Source organism: Chelonia mydas, chromosome 2 (genome assembly GCF_015237465.2).
Source record: "Chelonia mydas isolate rCheMyd1 chromosome 2, rCheMyd1.pri.v2, whole genome shotgun sequence".
Taxonomy (NCBI): domain Eukaryota; kingdom Metazoa; phylum Chordata; order Testudines; family Cheloniidae; genus Chelonia; species Chelonia mydas.
In genome coordinates, this window is record NC_057850.1 from 149,241,353 (window position 1) to 149,259,237 (window position 17,885).

General features: G+C 44.9%; 1 protein-coding gene across 1 annotated transcript in view; it reads right to left on the bottom strand.

Annotated features, from left to right (window-relative positions):
• Nucleotides 1-17,885, bottom strand: part of AHRR (aryl-hydrocarbon receptor repressor) — a 123,545-nt gene that overhangs the window by 18,255 nt on the left and 87,405 nt on the right. Inside the window, exons 4-7 of the mRNA XM_043538832.1 lie at nt 9,676-9,765; nt 8,854-8,983; nt 5,684-5,817; nt 1,521-1,720 (exon numbers count right to left, since the gene is read on the bottom strand). Of these exons, the coding sequence (XP_043394767.1) occupies nt 1,521-1,720; nt 5,684-5,817; nt 8,854-8,983; nt 9,676-9,765 (554 nt within the window). The remainder of the gene's footprint in view (nt 1-1,520; nt 1,721-5,683; nt 5,818-8,853; nt 8,984-9,675; nt 9,766-17,885) is intronic.

Here is a 17,885-nt window from a genome sequence, read left to right on the forward strand (position 1 = left end):
GAAAAGCCCCTAGTGGCCACGTGCAGCCACAGCAGCTGCATTTGAGAAACACATCACAAAGAACCATGGACTATGTCCCAAACTCACAACATGAGTGGAAGAAGAATAACGACACAGTAATATGGGTAGTGCTTCGCTGTAGGAGTTCTCAGACCCAAGCCAGGCTAACCTAGGTCCCAATCTCCCACGTTAACTGTGCATGAAGACAAACCCTACCATTCTTTTTTTATTAACAGAAAAGGTAGGACATGGACATTGGCTGTGTAAGCGCCCCCACACTGCCATGCCAATGTGCCTCAACCCGGGACTGGAGGGACCCTAGAGGTAAAGGATAGTTCATTCTGCATTCCTATTACATCCTTGCCTTTGCTGAGACTGCCAATAATGCTTGTGCTATAATCAGTTCTCTAATAGGAACTGGCCCGAGATCACCAACTCATTTCACGTAGCCCACTGAAAAGCTGGCAAGTTGTAGTGACTTCTGATCACCACTGACCTGGGCTATATTCCAAATGTTGACCTAGAGATCAACTATTTCATATTCCATTATCGCCTTCAACTTTTCAACAATTCCACTGCCTTGTCAAAATGACATCAAGTGGTTAACTTGCCAGAAATACAACATATGGGTATATAGTACACATACAGCACACACAAAAACAATGCTAACAGCCAGATTCTGATAGTCATGCGCACACTGAACAGTACCATATTCCACAAGTCGTCTGTCACCACTGGATCTCATGGTATATGGTACTATTCAGTGCAAGTTACAGAGCACAATCTAAACATTTTTGTAAGGTAACTCTCTTCTCTTCATGTGCCAATATATATTTATGCCTGTATCTGTAATTTTCACTCCATGCATCTGAAGAAGTGGGTTTTTTACCCACGAAAGCTTATGCCCAAGTAAATCCGTTAGTCTTTAAGGTGCCACCAGACTTCTCGTTGTTTTAATCTAAACATTAAATCTGAGATTTAATCACAAAAGAGGCAGGAAATTTACCAAGGAGCAAACACCAGACATACTTTGTCCCGGGCTACACTGACTGCTGCATCATGTTCCGCCCCAAGTCAGCTAGCACAATTGTTGACAAGTGTGTTCCATTTTACAGTGTAGATCAGGTCTGCCTCTCCCTCACATGCATCCAGATACACATACAGGCACATTTAGCATTCAAATGTTCCCCCTTCCTCAGTTTGCTACTAAGGTTTGCCCATGGGGTCATTCTTCAAACAGTAGCCATGCTACACACTGTGGCAAGTTGAGAACTCCCTCCATATGAATGGATATATTTTTATTTGCCACTTTTACATCTAGCACAACTATTTATTATGTTGATATCTTTTGAACAATAGCAAGGAAAGAATAAAAATATTGAAAGAAGCTAGATATCGTTATTAAGATTGAGAGTTTTTAAACAGAGGGATATTTAGAATAAGTTACACTTTTTACATGTTTAATAAATATAAATCCACAGTAAGTAATGATAAATACTAAAAGGTTCATTTGAAAATACTTTGTATCCATTGTGGCTGCATCATCAGCTTTGTGTTTTGCTTTCACAAGCAGACTTTTCATCTTCAGCTCTGTCATAGAAGGGAGCAGAAGTGGTGCCACTATGCAGAATAAGGACAACTGAGGGGGTAATATTGTTCCTGAAGAGGACTTCTTCTTTTGTCCCAAGAGAAACTTCAGTTTACCTTGAAACTGCATTGTCTGTTATGTAAAGAAACAGAATAAAATCATCATAAGTATTCAATGTATAAAACACTTAAATGGTAATATGATCTATAGACCATAATGTTCAAATAATATTGAACATATTCATGTTCTATCTGTTCTAACACATGCAGATAAACCCTTAGTATGTATTTCATTATCTTTATTATGTTTAATGTGTGGCTGTCCAAATCAACTTCTGAAACATGGAAAGGGGAGATAATACTGATTAGAATTGGGACTTTTTAACTAGCCTTTCCCCCTCCTGTTGCTGGAGTAGAAGTTCTGTATCATGTTCCATTAGCCAAGTCTAGCAGCTTATGATGGCATAAGTAACAGTTTCCTGTATGCCTCAGTCTGGAGCTGGAACTGGGTTTTTTTTCCATGCTCTGATCTCTCCAGGATGAAGATTCCTGAGTTTTCTTCCTCTCTCCCCCATCCCCTTGTGAAATAATTGTGTGTATTCTCTGGGAGGTACACAGCTGGGGCAAAATGCAGAGGAACCATGCAGAGACGCAGATGGGAGGGAAGGTAGGCTCAAAATGTCAGGATACTTTGTATGGGGCAGGAAGGGAACCTTCAGTCCCTGTCTGAAGACCTTTACCCTCCACTGTACCCACAATCAGATGTCAGGGATGGGGGGAGGTTTGGAGTTTCAGTCTGGGACTAGTGCCTTCTGCACATTTCTGTCCTAGAGCAGGGTGCTAAGCAAAGATCAACACTGCTGCTGAGACTTGAGAAGAAAGAGTCTGGAGGGACAGACCACTGTATCTCAGGGCTTCTTCACCAGACTGGAACATACTGCAGTTCCACCCCTTTCCCTCAGCTGACATGGTCAGGAACCAGTGCAAAGGTTCAGGGAGGCATTCACCTCATTGCTCTGCCAGCTACTGGTAATGGCTTGACAGTGCAACCACCACAGCCAGGAGGGAGCACATGACATGATTGCCTCCAAAGTGCCTGAGAAACTCCTGCGATGAGAACCTGAGCTTTCTAATATTATCTCTTTCCTGGTGCATCGACTTCCACTCCCTTACTTCTCCCACTTCTCCATCTCTCTTTTTATCTTCTGACTGTAAGAGCTCAGCCAACAGGACAAATCTAACCTTGCAATGCTTAGCCTGCCAAGTTGCTCACAGCTAACAGCTGTTACCAGCAGCCTGATCTCAGTAGAAGTTTGCCTACCAAAGGAAAATACAAGCACTCCAGCCAAATGTTGTCCAGAGCTACAGGAGTAATGCCTGGACCCAGAAGTAGCTAACTGGTTCATATACTATGCCCATGGCCTAGCAGCAAGTGAACCGCAAGCATCCAAGACAGAATATTTTCCTATCTCTTGCTATTTTTCTCTCCCTGTTTTTTTGTGTGTCTTGTTTTAGCTTAAGAAGAAACAGGATTAGACTTTAATAAAAGACTCTGGAAGTTATCACCTACAACTGACTCTCTCTTATCTTCAACAAAGTTATCTGAGACTTTTAAAAATGGGTTTTCCCTTTAAAAGGCTCTATACAAAATTAGAGAGGGAGAGGGATTATTATTGTTGTTGTTTAACATTTATATTGTGATACCATCTCAAGGCCACATCCAGGTTGACTCCATTGTACCAGGCATTGTACAAATGTATAATAGATGACAGTCTGTGTCCCAAAGACTATACAATCTAAAAGTTGATCCTTTGAATTTTAAATATTATCACTTGTTTTTTCTTTTTTTATCTTGTATATATACTTAATAAATGTCCCCCCCACACACAAAGTTCTTTGTTTTGTGTACAACAAATGAAACGATGCCTCCAGCAACACCTAAAATGACATCATGAAAACTCTACCAGTCCTCACAACTGTGTATATTCTGGATTGTGTTTTAGAGCTGAGTTTGTAGCTTGGAGTAGGGAGGATTATAGGAAGCCTATAGCTTACTTCAGCAGCTGCCAGGATAGTGCAGAAAGAGGAAAAAAAAAACGAGGAGTACTTGAGGCACCTTAGAGACTAACAAATTTATTTGGGCATAAGCTTTCGTGGGCTAAAACCCACTTTTTAGCCCACGAAAGCTTATGCCCAAATAAATTTGTTAGTCTCTAAGGTGCCACAAGTACTCCTCGGGGTTTTTTTTTTGGTTTTTTTTTTTACTGATACAGACTAACACGGCTACCACTCTGAAACCTGCATAAAGAGAGAAGGTCTCCTTCTCCTTCAATGTCAACACTCAGGCCCTTAGACTTTATTCACTTCTTAACAGCTGACTCTAGATCAGAGACCATGTGGTTCAAGGACTGTGATAAACTGAGCCACATTGCTCTTGCCTACAAAAGCTGAGTGTCTGATTATCTTAAATGCCATGTAAGGAACCTAAGGAAGAGTTTTCTACAGGGAAGGTGTATTTGGTGGGGAAGGTTAGATGGAAACATTCGCCTTATAATTAGCAAAGAGCCTGTCTATCTAATGAGTTAAAACATGCTTTTGTGCATTAGCACAGAGCACCACCGGGTTAAGGACAAACATTTGCTTCCATATTGGGGAGAAGGTGCTGGGAATTACATAATAAGATGGGGACTCAAACTCTGCTGTGGATCAGTGTCCTGAGCAGGGAAATCCCTTGTGTTTGGCAGTCCTCCTCTCCAGAGGCAAAGCCATAGGTAACTTTAGAGAATAGATATAAGTGTGTGTGGAATGAAGGGAGGAGCTGAAGAAGGTGAGCGAAGAGTCTTCTGGGTCAGGAAGGGAGTATCTGGAGGGAACAGCATGCTCGGATGTAGAACAGAAAGCGGAGAAGAGAATGCAGGGCCTGTTTCAAGTAAGCCAGACAGGAATCTCATGAGTCAACACTAGGGAACACAACTGAAGATTCAGACTGCCATGAAAAAATATCATTTGGTGTGAGGGGTGCTGTAACCCAGGAAGAAGACTTAGAGGAGAAGGAGAGTGTTTGCCTGTAAATGGAGGGAATGGTGACAGCAGAAGAAGAGTTTCACAGACACCCTTTACAAACTGATAGAAAAGTGACGGGAAAAGTGTCAGTCAGTGGCAGGAAAATGAAGGTTCTGGTGAGGCTGAGTTTGTTGTAGGGGAAGGAGAAATTACTGTGGAACCCTCAAATCCTATCAATTTTTGTGATGCCTTTCCTGGGGGGGATTTTCCTGTTATGGTTCAGACCAAGGGACCTTTTGTAAGGGGGATCTGCAAAACTCTGCCCACCTTGCCTGAAACTTTGAGCTCAGTGCTCAGGGAAATCTTGGACCACAGCCTTTTCTCCACAGAGTTCTTCTTAGCTGATCATTTTAATCCTCATCTTTCATCTTAGCTTCCCCTTTGTTTGGGAGATGAAAGGGGAAAATGGAGGGTTCTAGGCTGGTGTACAAAAAGACAGAGCAAAATGGTCACTTTTTGCCTCTTTAATTTTTGCTAGGTGGAGACATTGGTCATGATGTTTATGTTTGTGGGATGGAGGAAGAGAGAACGTATGAGGTCAGGACTTTTAAACTGAACATAAATATAGAAAAGTATTTTTCAAGTACTAGTATGTATGGAAATATACTCTGGGTTTCCCAAAGAATTACAGCTCAAGTATCTTAAGAATGCCCAATACTTACTTGTGTTCTTTTCTTATATAAAGTTCTAGTCAGCTGCATGCTGGAACAATGACAAAAATTTCATACTTTATAACTGAGTGTTTACAGTGTCCTCAAATAGGAGTTGTAACATTAGTACCGATAGATCCTTAACCACAGCAGTGCTACCTGTGCCTTAACTAATAAAGATCGTCATTTGGGACAGTTCCAATGATGCAAAATCATAAATAAAAACATTCAACTAATTAAAAAACTGTCAAAAATAGAAGACATCCTAAAATTGCATTTCCATATCAGTGCATGCAATTCATACAATCATGTTCAAATATCTTTAAGAGGTCATTTAAATTTGTGCTACTCAGCCACAGCTTGTTTCACAAAATTATACTTACAAGGAAACCGGAAGTACTGTCCAACAGGCAGCGGACTCGACAGATGAAACAACGAGTTAAAAAGGAAGAATAATCTGCTGGCATGCTGTCACACTCTTGTGCCTTAAACATCTTACTGAGAATGTATTCTTCTCCTACAAACAATGTGGGTGACATATGTCAGATTATATGAACTCAGAATGAAAATTCTGTGTACATATTTGAACACACAGTTAAAGAAATTCCTAAAAAGAATATTTTGTAGTGAATATTCAGTCATGAATATTAATATCTGCTAGGAGTACAACACAAAACAACAGCTGTGCAATAAGCTTAAGTTAATTTGCCTGGGGGAACATAAACTTTCATATTTTGTGACTTTTTGTGATTTTTAACTTAGCAAAATTAATCTTACAGTAACATAGAAAAGGTTTTTCCTTTTGGTTTGCTACACTTTTCAAAGAAAAGAGACAAAAAAGGAAGAACATTAGGAGAAAATGCTTATTGGCACTGCTGACAGGCACCAGTCAGCCAAAGGTTAGCTGATGCCTCCTGAGTTCTTTTGTAAAGCATGTACCAGTTATGAGCACCAGTGCATAGTTTTTGCAGTATGCATTTCTCAAAAGAAACACGAGTACTTCTCTAGAAGTGTGAACTCTGAGACTTACTGCAATTCTCTACTGTACATACCCAGAAGAAAATTTCAGAGTGTTCATCACTGCTAATTTCCAAAAAATATTGTTCAAATTTAGTTAATGTCTGCATACTGTTTTTACAGTTTCTTAAATGCCTAGTGCAGAGGTCGGCAAACTACAGCCTGTGGGCCACATACGGCCCGCGGGACCCTCCTGCCTGGCCCCTGAGCTCCTGGCCCCTCCCCTGCTGTTCCCCCTCCCCGGCAGCCTCAGCGCACCGCGCCGCCGGCGCAACGCTCTGGGCAGCCAGGCAGCGCAGTTGCAGAGCCGTGGCCTGACCCGGTGCTCTGGGAGGCATGGCTGTAGCGCCGCGAGCCACCGGTGCTCCAGACAGCGCAGTAAGGGGGCAGGGAGCAGGGGGGGTTGGATAGAGGGCAGGGGAGTTGTGAGGGTGGTCAGGGGGCGGGGGTGTGGATAAGGGTTGGGGTGGTCAGAGGGCAGGGAACAGGGGGGTTGGATGGGGCAGGGGTCCCAGAGGGGCAGTCAGGAAGGAGAAGGGGTGTTGGATGGGGTGGCAGGGGGCAGGCAGGGGTGGGGGGTCCGGGGGTGGTCAGGGGACAGGGAGAAGGGGTGGTTGGATGGGGCAGGGGTCCCAGGGGGCAAGTCAGGAATGAGAAGGGGGTTGGATGGGGCGGCAGGGGGCAGGCAGGGGTGGGGGGTCCGGGGGTGGTCAGGGGAGAGGGAGAAGGGGTGGTTGGAAGGGGCAGGGATCCCGGGGGGCAAGTCAGGAATGAGAGGGGGGTTGGATGGGGCGGCGGGGGGGCAGGCAGGTGTGAGCAGGTCCGGGGGTGGTCAGGAGACAGGGGGTGGTGGATGGGGTAGGAGTCCCGGGGGGGCCGTCAGGGGACGGGGGGGTTGGATGGGGCAGGAGTCCTGGGGGAGCCATCAGGGGTGAGAAGCGGGGTTGTCGGATAGGAGGCGGGGGCCGGGCCATGCCTGGCTGTTTGGGGAGACACAGAGTCCCCTATCCGGCCCTCCATACAATTTTGGAAACCGGATGTGGTGGCCAAAAAGTTTGTCCGCCCCTGGCCTAGTGCATTTTGTTCCATTGAGAGCTATTTATTTCTTCTATAAAGAAGGGACCATATTTTACAAAGTTCTCCAAAGACTGCAAGAACTCCTGTGGAAACCATAAGCTTCATGGGGACTGCTTTTGAAGTTAAAAGCCCTGTATAAATTCTCTGAGTTTAAAAGCCAGCCATGGACTCCTGCTTCACGGTGCTGCTTGCAAGTTTCTTCCTACCCATCTGAAAAACCTATTAATGCTCCATTAGCCTTCAGTGATGTATATACATTTTACCCTGGGTCTGGTGTACTTTAAGTTTGTGAAAGGTCTGAAGGACTTCATGCATTTTACCCAAATGATGACAGACTCCAGGAACTGGACAAAATGGGTTATTTCCAGTTAGTAACCCCGTGAGGTAGTTACAGTATCACTCCCATTGTCTAGAAAGGAGAACAGAGAAAGTGGGGCCAACATTTTCAGAAATGATCACTAGTTTTGGGTGCCTCCAATTTTTATGTGCCCAATTTGAGGCACCAGATTTTTCAAAGCATTCACCATTACTATTGACTTAAACTGGAGTTCTGGGTATTCAATTCCTCTGAAAGTTTTAGGCCTTGGGTAACAAAGAGCATTTTTTCACTTGTCAGAAACTGTTCTTACTTTTTTAGCTGGACAAACATAAATAAAATAAATAATAAAACTTGGCAGACTTCATGTTCATGTGCTGAGAAGGTTCTCTGGTCTGTAGCTGGAACGTGGGCAGGTGTGGCATGTCTGAGCTAAGGCTAGAGTTGAAACCTTAACTGAACATTTTCTGTTTTCTCGCATTTCTCATTAATCAAATATTATTGTTAAAAGATGTTGTATTTAAAAGGGCAATAAAGTTTCAACCTCAACTCTATAGTGAAGTTTTACTGGGGATATTATTATTACCACTATTACTACCTTAGACAAGTCACAACCTCTACATACCTTAGTTTGTCTATCTATAAAATGGGAATAAAAATACTTACCTACCTTCCAGGGGTGCCCATTTATAAAGTCCTTTAAAATCTTTTAATGAAAGGCTTAATACCATAGAAGTGCAAATTATTAACTGCTGTAGCAATAGTGTTCAGAAACCTTCTGCATACTGTATTTTTGTGATTGAGAGAAATATTGATGTGTTATTTAAAGACAAGAGCTTAGTAGGATTAACCATTTTTATGGATGATGAGAAGATCTACAGCTACATTTGATAGGAAAAAATAAAAGTAATGTAAACTCTCACACTTCAAGGCATAAACCATTTTCTAACTGTCAAGAGTTAGGAAGAAAGATCCCCCATGGGCTCATCGTGTTGCAATTGTCCACTCTGAGGGTTTCTGCACCTTGCTTTGAGGGATCTGGCACTAGTCACTATCAAAGTCAGGCTGCTGGACTAGATGGACCACTGATCTGGATTCACTATGACAATTCCTATATCTCTAATGAATATTACACAAACCTACCTGTTTCTGTCTGCAGTTGTTGTCCAGATACCAGTTGTGGAGGATTCATGGCCCAGTGCAGTTGTTTACAGAAATCTTGGCGATCATCCACATGAATGTAATCGTATATATTTTGGTGCATTACATCAGTCTGAAATAATTACAATAAACAGTGTTTAGGATGTAAGTTCATTGGCTAGGGGCTATTATCTCTATATCCCCATTAGGTGGATGGTTGGTGGGGATATTGGGTCAGAGCTAAGATTGCTTGAGGAATATTATTTCTGAATTTCCTGACTCTCACGTTTACTTTTTATTTTAAACTACAGTATTGTAGTGAGGATCTTTTTAGCCCTAATTCTTAATTTCCTGACTTTTGTGCACGTGCAAAATATCCATCAATGTTGCATTAAGGTAATTTTTCCATTTATTAAAATAATGCTTGTTCTGAATGTTAAATTGAAGGGATAAATTACAATGATGAGTGTTAGGGGTATATTCTATATTTGTAACAGTTCATGTCTTTGTTTACCAAAGATTCACAATAACAGAATAGCTCAAAATGTCTTCTGGGATGTTACAGAGAATACACATTCACCTGAATTCTAAAAAAAAATAAAAATAAAAAAATAGGAAAATTACAGTACCATATCCTAATCTGAAATTGCATCATAAATATACCTTTAGTCCATTTATACTTTATATCTAGTCAACTGTAAAGGGACATGTCAAAACAGTGTACCGTACATGATTTTAGAGAGTGTATGAAAAGAAATTACAGCAAGGAAGCCATTACAAATTGTACAGCATTAAGCATTCTAAATACTTTTAATATATATTTACCTGATGAAAGCCTAGATAGTCCACAATAGTTGATGATGTATAAAATATCATTCCATCTGAACTCACCACCAAGGCAAAGCCATTCAGTGACTGGGAGCAGGGAGATAAAATAAAGAATAAAAAAGTCAACAAAAGACAAAGCACAAGAAGTAAAACTGGTATGACATTTATTAACATATTTTCTAAGTTTTCTTTCCTAATGTTCAATTATGGAATAGCAGAAAGATGGAAACGAAAGTGTTGCTTAAAACAGACATTTATTAATTTTATTTAGCTTTACTCTGACCATGAGGTTAACAAGCAGCATCTGTACCCCACTGATTTGTCTGCTACATCATATGGACTAGTTTCTTCTGTCTTTACAGTGAGTAGTTCCATTGATATCTGTAGGACTCTGATGTAAAGTTGCTGCTCAGTGCAAGAGGAGCAGACTCTGCCCCTATACAATGATGGGCTAATCAAATATTATTTATCAAATGCTAAAGAAAAATAACACATGGGTATATCTTGTCATCTTGATATATGGGGATTGATTTTCATAACTCAGAATTAAATTCCTGCATATCAACATGAGGCTATAATAGTTTCAAATATAATTAGGCATTTAAATAGCTCAGAGGTTTTGAACATTACATCTGTATTGCCAAAAATATGTAACCCCTGGGTTAGTAATAGTAGGATGTTAATTATTTCAGTCCTAAGCCCTAAATACAAAGTCTGATCCTAAATTTGTTTCCACTGCCTACCACAATGTAAAGATATTTTAATTCCCCCTCCCCCGCCCCATACATTGTGGTAGTTTCCATAATTTTTCAGCAAGATCATTCTCCTTCTTGGAATGACATTGTGGATAATGACCTGGAATGTGTTCTCTCTCCTTTTTTTAAACTTACCTTTTTTGGTTACACTTAATAGAGAGACTAATTAAAATGTAATAACAATGTGGTTAACCTTTATGATACTTGGAATTACTACTAATTCATATAACTGGAAGGTTAATGACATGAGCAAATTACTTGTCACCCATTTAATTTCAAACTTACTATATTCCATTAACTTTTCTGAATATATATTTTTGATACATGTACCTAATACAAAATCCTCTAACCAGAAAATTAACTACTGTGGGTAACACTTTAACAGTAGTACAACTACTATATAACTGCAGTCGTATTCTAAAGTGTAACCAATTTTTCAAGAACTTTAACAAAATACATATGTTGGCATAATTATATAAATAAAATAAGGAATATTTAAAGTAAGTGGACTAAGCGATGGAACTTAATGCACTAAAATATCATAAACCAATACACAGTAAAGAAGACAATATATGTAGAATAATATTATGCCAGGTAATGTAAGCAACAAGACAAGTATAAAAATAAGAACGGATGTAAATGAAGTACACTACACAAACATTAACACTGGTCATACCTAATCTAGATTTGTCTAATTTTGCCTACCTTCCCCTACCCCAGGACCCCCAGGACACTTTTTCACCACAGAGGGACTGTATTTCAGAGATGGATTAACTAATTCTTGCATATGGTTTATATATCAATTGGTAAAAAGCATTGGGATTGTTTGAGATTAAAGTTGTATATTGTGACAACGTTCCTCCTCTACCTTAGTGGATCTTGCGCTTATTGGCGGATTTGCTCGCCTTGGAGCTCAGTTTGGCCGTTTTCATGAACCCACAGTCCAGGTCAACTCCTCCTGTGTCTGACCAGGAGTTGGGAGGTTTGGGGGGAACTCAGGCCCGCCCTCTACTCCGGGTTCCAACCCAGGGCCCTGTGGAATGCAGCTGTCTAGAGTGCCTCCTGGAACAGCTGTGCAACAGCTACAACTCCCTGGGCTACTTCCCCATGGCCTCCTCCCAACACCTTCTTTATCCTCACCATAGGACCTTCCTCCTGGTGTCTGATAATACTTGTACTCCTCAGTCCTCCAACAGTATGCGTTCTCACTCTCAGCTCCTTGCGCCTCTTGCTCCCAGCTCCTTACACGGGCACCACAAACTGAAGTGAGTTCCTGTTTGAACCCAGGTGCCCTGATTAGCCTGCCTTAATTGATTCTAGCAGCTTCTTGATTGGCTGCAGGTATTCTAATCAGCCTGTCTGTCTTAATTGTCTCCAGAAGGTTCCTGATTGTTCGGGAACCTTCCCTTTACCTTACCCAGGGAAAAGGGACCTACTTAACCTGGGGCTAATATATCTGCCTTCTATTACTCTCCTGTTGCCATCTGGCCTGACCCTGTCACATATCCCCCCCCTCTGCTCACCACTACGGGGTTGGGCAACTTGGGATGTCAGGCAGTGTACTCGTGACAAGCCATCTGCATTGCCATGGTGGCTTCCAGCCCGGTGTTGTATGGTGAACTGGAAAGGTTGTAGAGACAGGAACCATCTGGTCACCCTGCGTTCTTCTCTTTATTTCACTGCATCCACTGGACGGGTGCGTGGTCGATCACAAGGGTAAACCATTGTCCCAGAAGGTAATAACGTAGTGTTTCCATGGCCCATTTCACAGGTAGGCATTCTCTTTCAACCACGGCATACTTCTGCTCTCTCGGGAAGAGTTTCCTGCTGAGGTAGAGGATTGGGTGTTCTTCATCTCCGACCATCTGCGATAGGACAGCTACCAATCCTACTTCAGATGTATCTGTTTGTAAAAATGAATTCTTTGTTGAAGTCTGGGGCTATAAGCACGGGGTTACTGCAGACGGCTGTCCATAGATCCATGAATGCTTTCTCTGCGGCATCTGTCCACTTCACCATGTCTGGACCCAGGCTTTTATCAGGTCTGTCAAGTGACTCGCTCTGATAGCAAAATGGGGAATAAACCGTCGGTAGCACACCACCATCCCCAGGAATGCCGGGACTTGCTTTTTCTGATTCAGCCGGGGCCAATTTTGGATGGCCTCTAGTTTGTTTAGTTGGGGCTTGACCATGCCCCTTCCTACAATGTAGCCAAGGTATTTAGCCTCAGCTAGCCCTACAGCACACTTGGCTGGGTTGGCTGTGAGGCCAGCCCGTCTTAGCATGTCCAGAACCGCTTCCACCTTTTCTAAGTGGGTTTCCCAGTCGCGGGTGTGAATAATCACATCATCCAGGTATGCCGCTGCATAACTGGTATGGGGCCGTAGGAGCTTGTCCATAAGACGCTGGAAAGTGGCAGGTGCCCCATGCAGTCCAAAAGGAAGAACAGTATATTGAAACAGACCCTCTGGGATAGAGAATGCCATCTTTTCTTTCGCATCTTTGGCAAGGGGAATCTGCCAGTATCCCTTTGTTAAATCAAGGGTGGTCAAAAATTGGGCCAGGCGGTCAACTAACTCATCAATACAGGGTATGGGGTATGCATCAAATTTGGATATCTCATGTAGCCAGCGAAAGTCATTACAAAACCTAGTGGTGCCATCGGGTTTGGGCACCAACACAATCGGGCTTGACCACTGACTGTGGGACTCTTCGATGACTCCCAGCTCCAACATCCTTTTTACCTCTGCCTTGATCTCCTCCCTTTTTGCTGCTGGGACCCGATAGGGCCTTAAAGTTACCTTTGCCCCAGGGTCTGTGATAATGTGGTGATATGCTTCGGTGGTCTGACCTGGTTTGGTTGAAAGCACATCCTGGTATCAGTTGATCATCTCAGTTACCTCCTTCTTCTGGTTTGGTGTCATATCAGTGGATATCCTGATCTGCTCCTGCATCTTATTTCCCTGGCTCGGGGTCTCTTGGGCCACTACACACGCCTCTCATTGGTGCCAAGGCTTTAAGAGGTTAATGTGATAAATTTGTTCTTGTTTCTGGCATCCTGGCTGCCACACCTTGTAGGTTACTTCCCCCATGGGTTCAACCACCTCATAGGGCCCCTGCCATTGGGCCAAAGCTTGCTTTCTGCCGTGGGTACCAACACCATCTCCCGATCCCCTGGTTGGAACTGTCGGACTTTTGCCTGGCGATTGTAATGGGTTCGCTGGGCCTCCTGCACCTTTTCCAAATGTTCCCATACAATACGGGTGACCCGGGCTATCAGTTCTCGCATCTGCAACACATGGTCAATTATATTTCTCCCCTCATTGGGTTCCTCTTCCCAGATTTCTTTTGTGATATTTAGTATGCGATGGAGGTGGCGTCCGTATAATAATTCAAAGGGAGAAAACCCAGTTGAGGCCTGAGGTACCTCCCGGATTGCAAACATAAGGTAGGGTAGTAGGGTGTCCCAATCCTTCCCATCCCGATTTACCACTTTCCTTATCATTGCCTTGAGGGTTCGGTTAAACCTTTCTACCAGCACATCGGTCTGCAGATGATAGACTGAAGTTCTCAGGGTATGTATATGGAGCAGCGTACAGAGGTCCTTCATTAGCTTTGACATAAATGGGGTACCTTGGTCTGTTAATATCTCCTTTGGTAGCCGCACTCGGGCAAAGATCCCCACCAACTCTTTAGCTATCGTTTCAGATGCGGTGTTCCGCGGGGGACGGCTTCTGGGTAGCGAGTAGCATAATCCAGAATGACAAGTATATATTGGTGGCCCCGGGCTGTCTTCTCCAGGGGTCCCACTAGGTCCATGGCTATTCGCTTGAAGGGGAACTCTATGATGGGAAGGGGTACTAAAGGTGCCCTCAAGTGTGGACGGGGACTGTGCAGCTGACACTCCGGGCAGGACGCACAGTACCTCCACACTTCTTCATGTACTCCGGGCCAGAAGAATCGTCGCAGGACCCATGCCAGGGTCTTCTCTACCCCCAAATGCCGCCCCAAAAAGATGACTATGGGCCAGACTTAATACAGCATTCTGGTGTTTTTGAGGTACTGGGATCTGCTGTACCTTCTGCGCCTGTACTAGTGCAACCCAGTATAAGGGATTCTTCTTCATTATGAAGTAGGGTCCTGGTCCCTGGGTTTTCCCTTCCACGGGGACCCCATCTATTTTGGTCACCTCCTTCCTAATGTTGTCGTACCTTGGGTCTTCAGCCTGGTCCCGTCCAAAATTTCCTCTCCTGGGGCTAATCTGCCCGAGATCTAGGGGGCCAGTCTCTGCTGCCTCTCCTGGTTCAGAGGCGTTAGGGTGTGGGTCAGACTCGGGTGCTTCTCCCTCCTGGGTGGCCTCCTTTTCAGCTGCTCAGATCCGCCAACCTAAGAGAGCGACCCTCTGGCTTTGGGCCAGTATTTGGGTTCCTAAGGCCTTAGCTGCCCTTCTTTCCCCTTTTGTCTTTCTACGCTGTCTGGGAGTGGAGAACAAATCTGGGGATATTTCAGAGAAGGTTGGGGGTTGACAGTCTACTGTGGATGCCTCACTACTTTCAGGGCTTCCCCCTTTCTCCAATTCCCCTACTGGTAGTAAGTCTCCAAACCCTGGGAAGTCCCTCCCTATGAGCACCGGCTATGGGAGTTTAGGGACTACACCTACTGTTACCTCAGTAGTGTTCCCCTGAATCTCGATTTTTACTGGGATGGTGGGGTAATAACCAACTGTCCCATGGACGTATGTTATCCCTGGTCTCTTGGTTTGGGCAGTCTAACATCACGATCCTCTTCCACCTCAGTGTTCCGACTCCTGGTGGCTTCTGGTGGGCCTTCAGCCCCTCTCTTTTTCCACCTGGGCTCTCCTGGTGGCCCAGTCACCCGAGCTCTAGGGCTTGGTGCTGCTAGTTTAACCAGGGGTGCTTCTTCCTTAACTGGTCGGGTCAGCTCCCTCGCCGTCCTTCACCTTTCTACCAGCATGACAACCTCATCGTAGGTGGAGGGTTCGTTCTGGTTTACCCAGACGTGAAGGTCTGGCGGTAGTCCTCTCATGTACCGGTCGATGACAAGAACCTCTGGTATCTCCTCCGGACTCCAGGACTCAGTTCGTAACCACTTTTGTGCGAGATGGATGAGGTCATATAATTGGGACCGCGGGGTTTTGTTTTCCTGATACCTCCACTCATGCTATCGCTGGGCCCGCACTGTGGTCGTTACCCCAGATCTGGCCAGGATCTCTGCTTTCAGCTGGGGGTAGTCTGCCGCAGCCTCTTCAGGCAAATCATAGTAGGCCTTCTGGGCCTCCCCACACAGGAATGGAGCGAGGATGCCTGACCACTGTTCTCGGGGCCAAGCCTCCAGCAGGGCTGTCCTCTCAAAGGCCAGGAGGTATGCCTCTACATCATCCTCCCGCGTCATTTTCTGCAGCCAATTGCTGGCCCGCATGATCTGCGTCCCATCATGGCCACGGTTCAGCTCTGTAAGAGCCTTTACCTGGTTTACCAGTTCCTGCAACATAGCCCAGTCTTGAGCAGCCTGGTCCATCAGCAGGCAATTAGTCTCTTGCTGCAGCCACATTGCCTCCTGTTGGGCGGCTGACTGGACATGAGTAAGCCGCCTGCTGGGCAGCTGTGGCTTGTATCAGTGCCCGCACTACCTCCTCCATTGTGGTGAAAAAAAAAAAATAAACCCTCTCCCTTTTTTTTTTTTCCAAACACCCTCCTTCTTCAGCCGCGCTGTGCACACCAGATCCCACTTTTAATACCAGTTGTGACAAAGTTCCTCCTCTACCTTGGTGGGTCTTGCGCTTATTGGCGGATTTGCTCGCCTTGGAGCTTCACAGCAGCCTTCAGTTTGGCCGTTTTCATGAACCCACAGTCCAGGTCAACTCCTCCTGTGTCTGACCAGGAGTTGGGAGGTTTGGGGGGAACTCAGGGCCCGCCCTCTACTCCGGGTTCCAGCCCAGGGCCCTGTGGAATGCAGCTGTCTAGAGTGCCTCCTGGAACAGCTGTGCAACAGCTACAACTCCCTGGGCTACTTCCCCATGGCCTCCTCCCAACACCTTCTTTATCCTCACCATAGGACCTTCCTCCTGGTGTCTGATAATACTTGTACTCCTCAGTCCTCCAACAGTATGCGTTCTCACTCTCAGCTCCTAGTGCCTCTTGCTCCCAGCTCCTTACACGCACACCACAAACTGAAGTGAGCTCCTTTTTAAACCCAGGTACCCTGATTAGCCTGCCTTGATTGATTCTAGCAGCTTCTTGATTGGCTGCAGGTGTTCTAATCAGCCTGTCTGTCTTAATTGTCTCCAGAAGGTTCCTGATTGTTTGGGAACCTTCCCTGTTACCTTACCCAGGGAAAAGGAACCTACTTAACCTGGGGCTAATATATCTGCCTTCTGTTACTCTCCTGTAGCCATCTGGCCCGACCCTGTCACTATATATATGATACTGCTATTTTTCCCTTCCCTCAACCTGTGTTTTTAATTAAAAACATGAACATTACAGTGGACAGATATATTAATTCTCATGCATTGTGGAGCCACTTTTTCAAGAGCTCAGTTCCCATAAGGGTGAGATTTTTAAGACTGCTCAGCACCCAGCAGTTTCCTTTGTGACATTTATGGCCAGAATTTCAAAAGAGCTCAGCACCAATGTGCTGAGCTTCTCAGAACATTTGTCCGTAATGGTAGGTGCTGAGCACCTTTGAGAAATTTGGACCTGTGTGGCTACTCACCCCAGGGTGAACTATGCGTTAAAGAACCCGCGATGTGTGAAATGGATGGCTAGAGAGAGGTCCAGCAGAAAGACTTTAGGGTAGAGATCCCCAAACTGTGGGGCGCACCCCCCTAAGGGGGCACAGAGGAACATTCCGGGGACATGGCAGGCCAAGGCCAGCCCTCATGGGGGGTGGGGAGGGAGAGCCTCCCAGCCTCAGTGGGGCTCCTGGCCTCCACTGCAGCCCGGCTGCAGCTTTGCTCCCAGGCTCAACCCCAGCCTCAGCCCCTGGCCGCAGCTCTGTTCTCAGCCCCAGACCCACCCCCACCTACGGCCCCAGCTGAGGCCCCCTTACCCCGTCCGCATTCCCACCCACCCACTCCGGGAGCCACAGCCTCGCCTCTCCTCCAGGATGGGGGCGCAGACAAGGGTAAGGGGGGGTCGCAACCCTGAAAAGTTTGGGGACCACTGCTTTAGGGCCTTGTCTACATTAGAAAATAGCACTGTTTCACCAATTGATTAGCTGAACTGGTGCTAGCCAAGGGTTAGCTGTAAAGTAGACAAGGACAAACTGCAGTCAGGATCAGTTTAGCCAACTAGAGTTAATCCCTGCTCAGAACAGGCATTACCTCTGGCTAGCTGAACTGGTGCTGATCACTAGTTTCTCCATGGCTATTCTTCCAGTAAAACCAATTGTGGAAATGGTCCTATTTTCTTCTGTAAACAGGGGTCTAGTCTA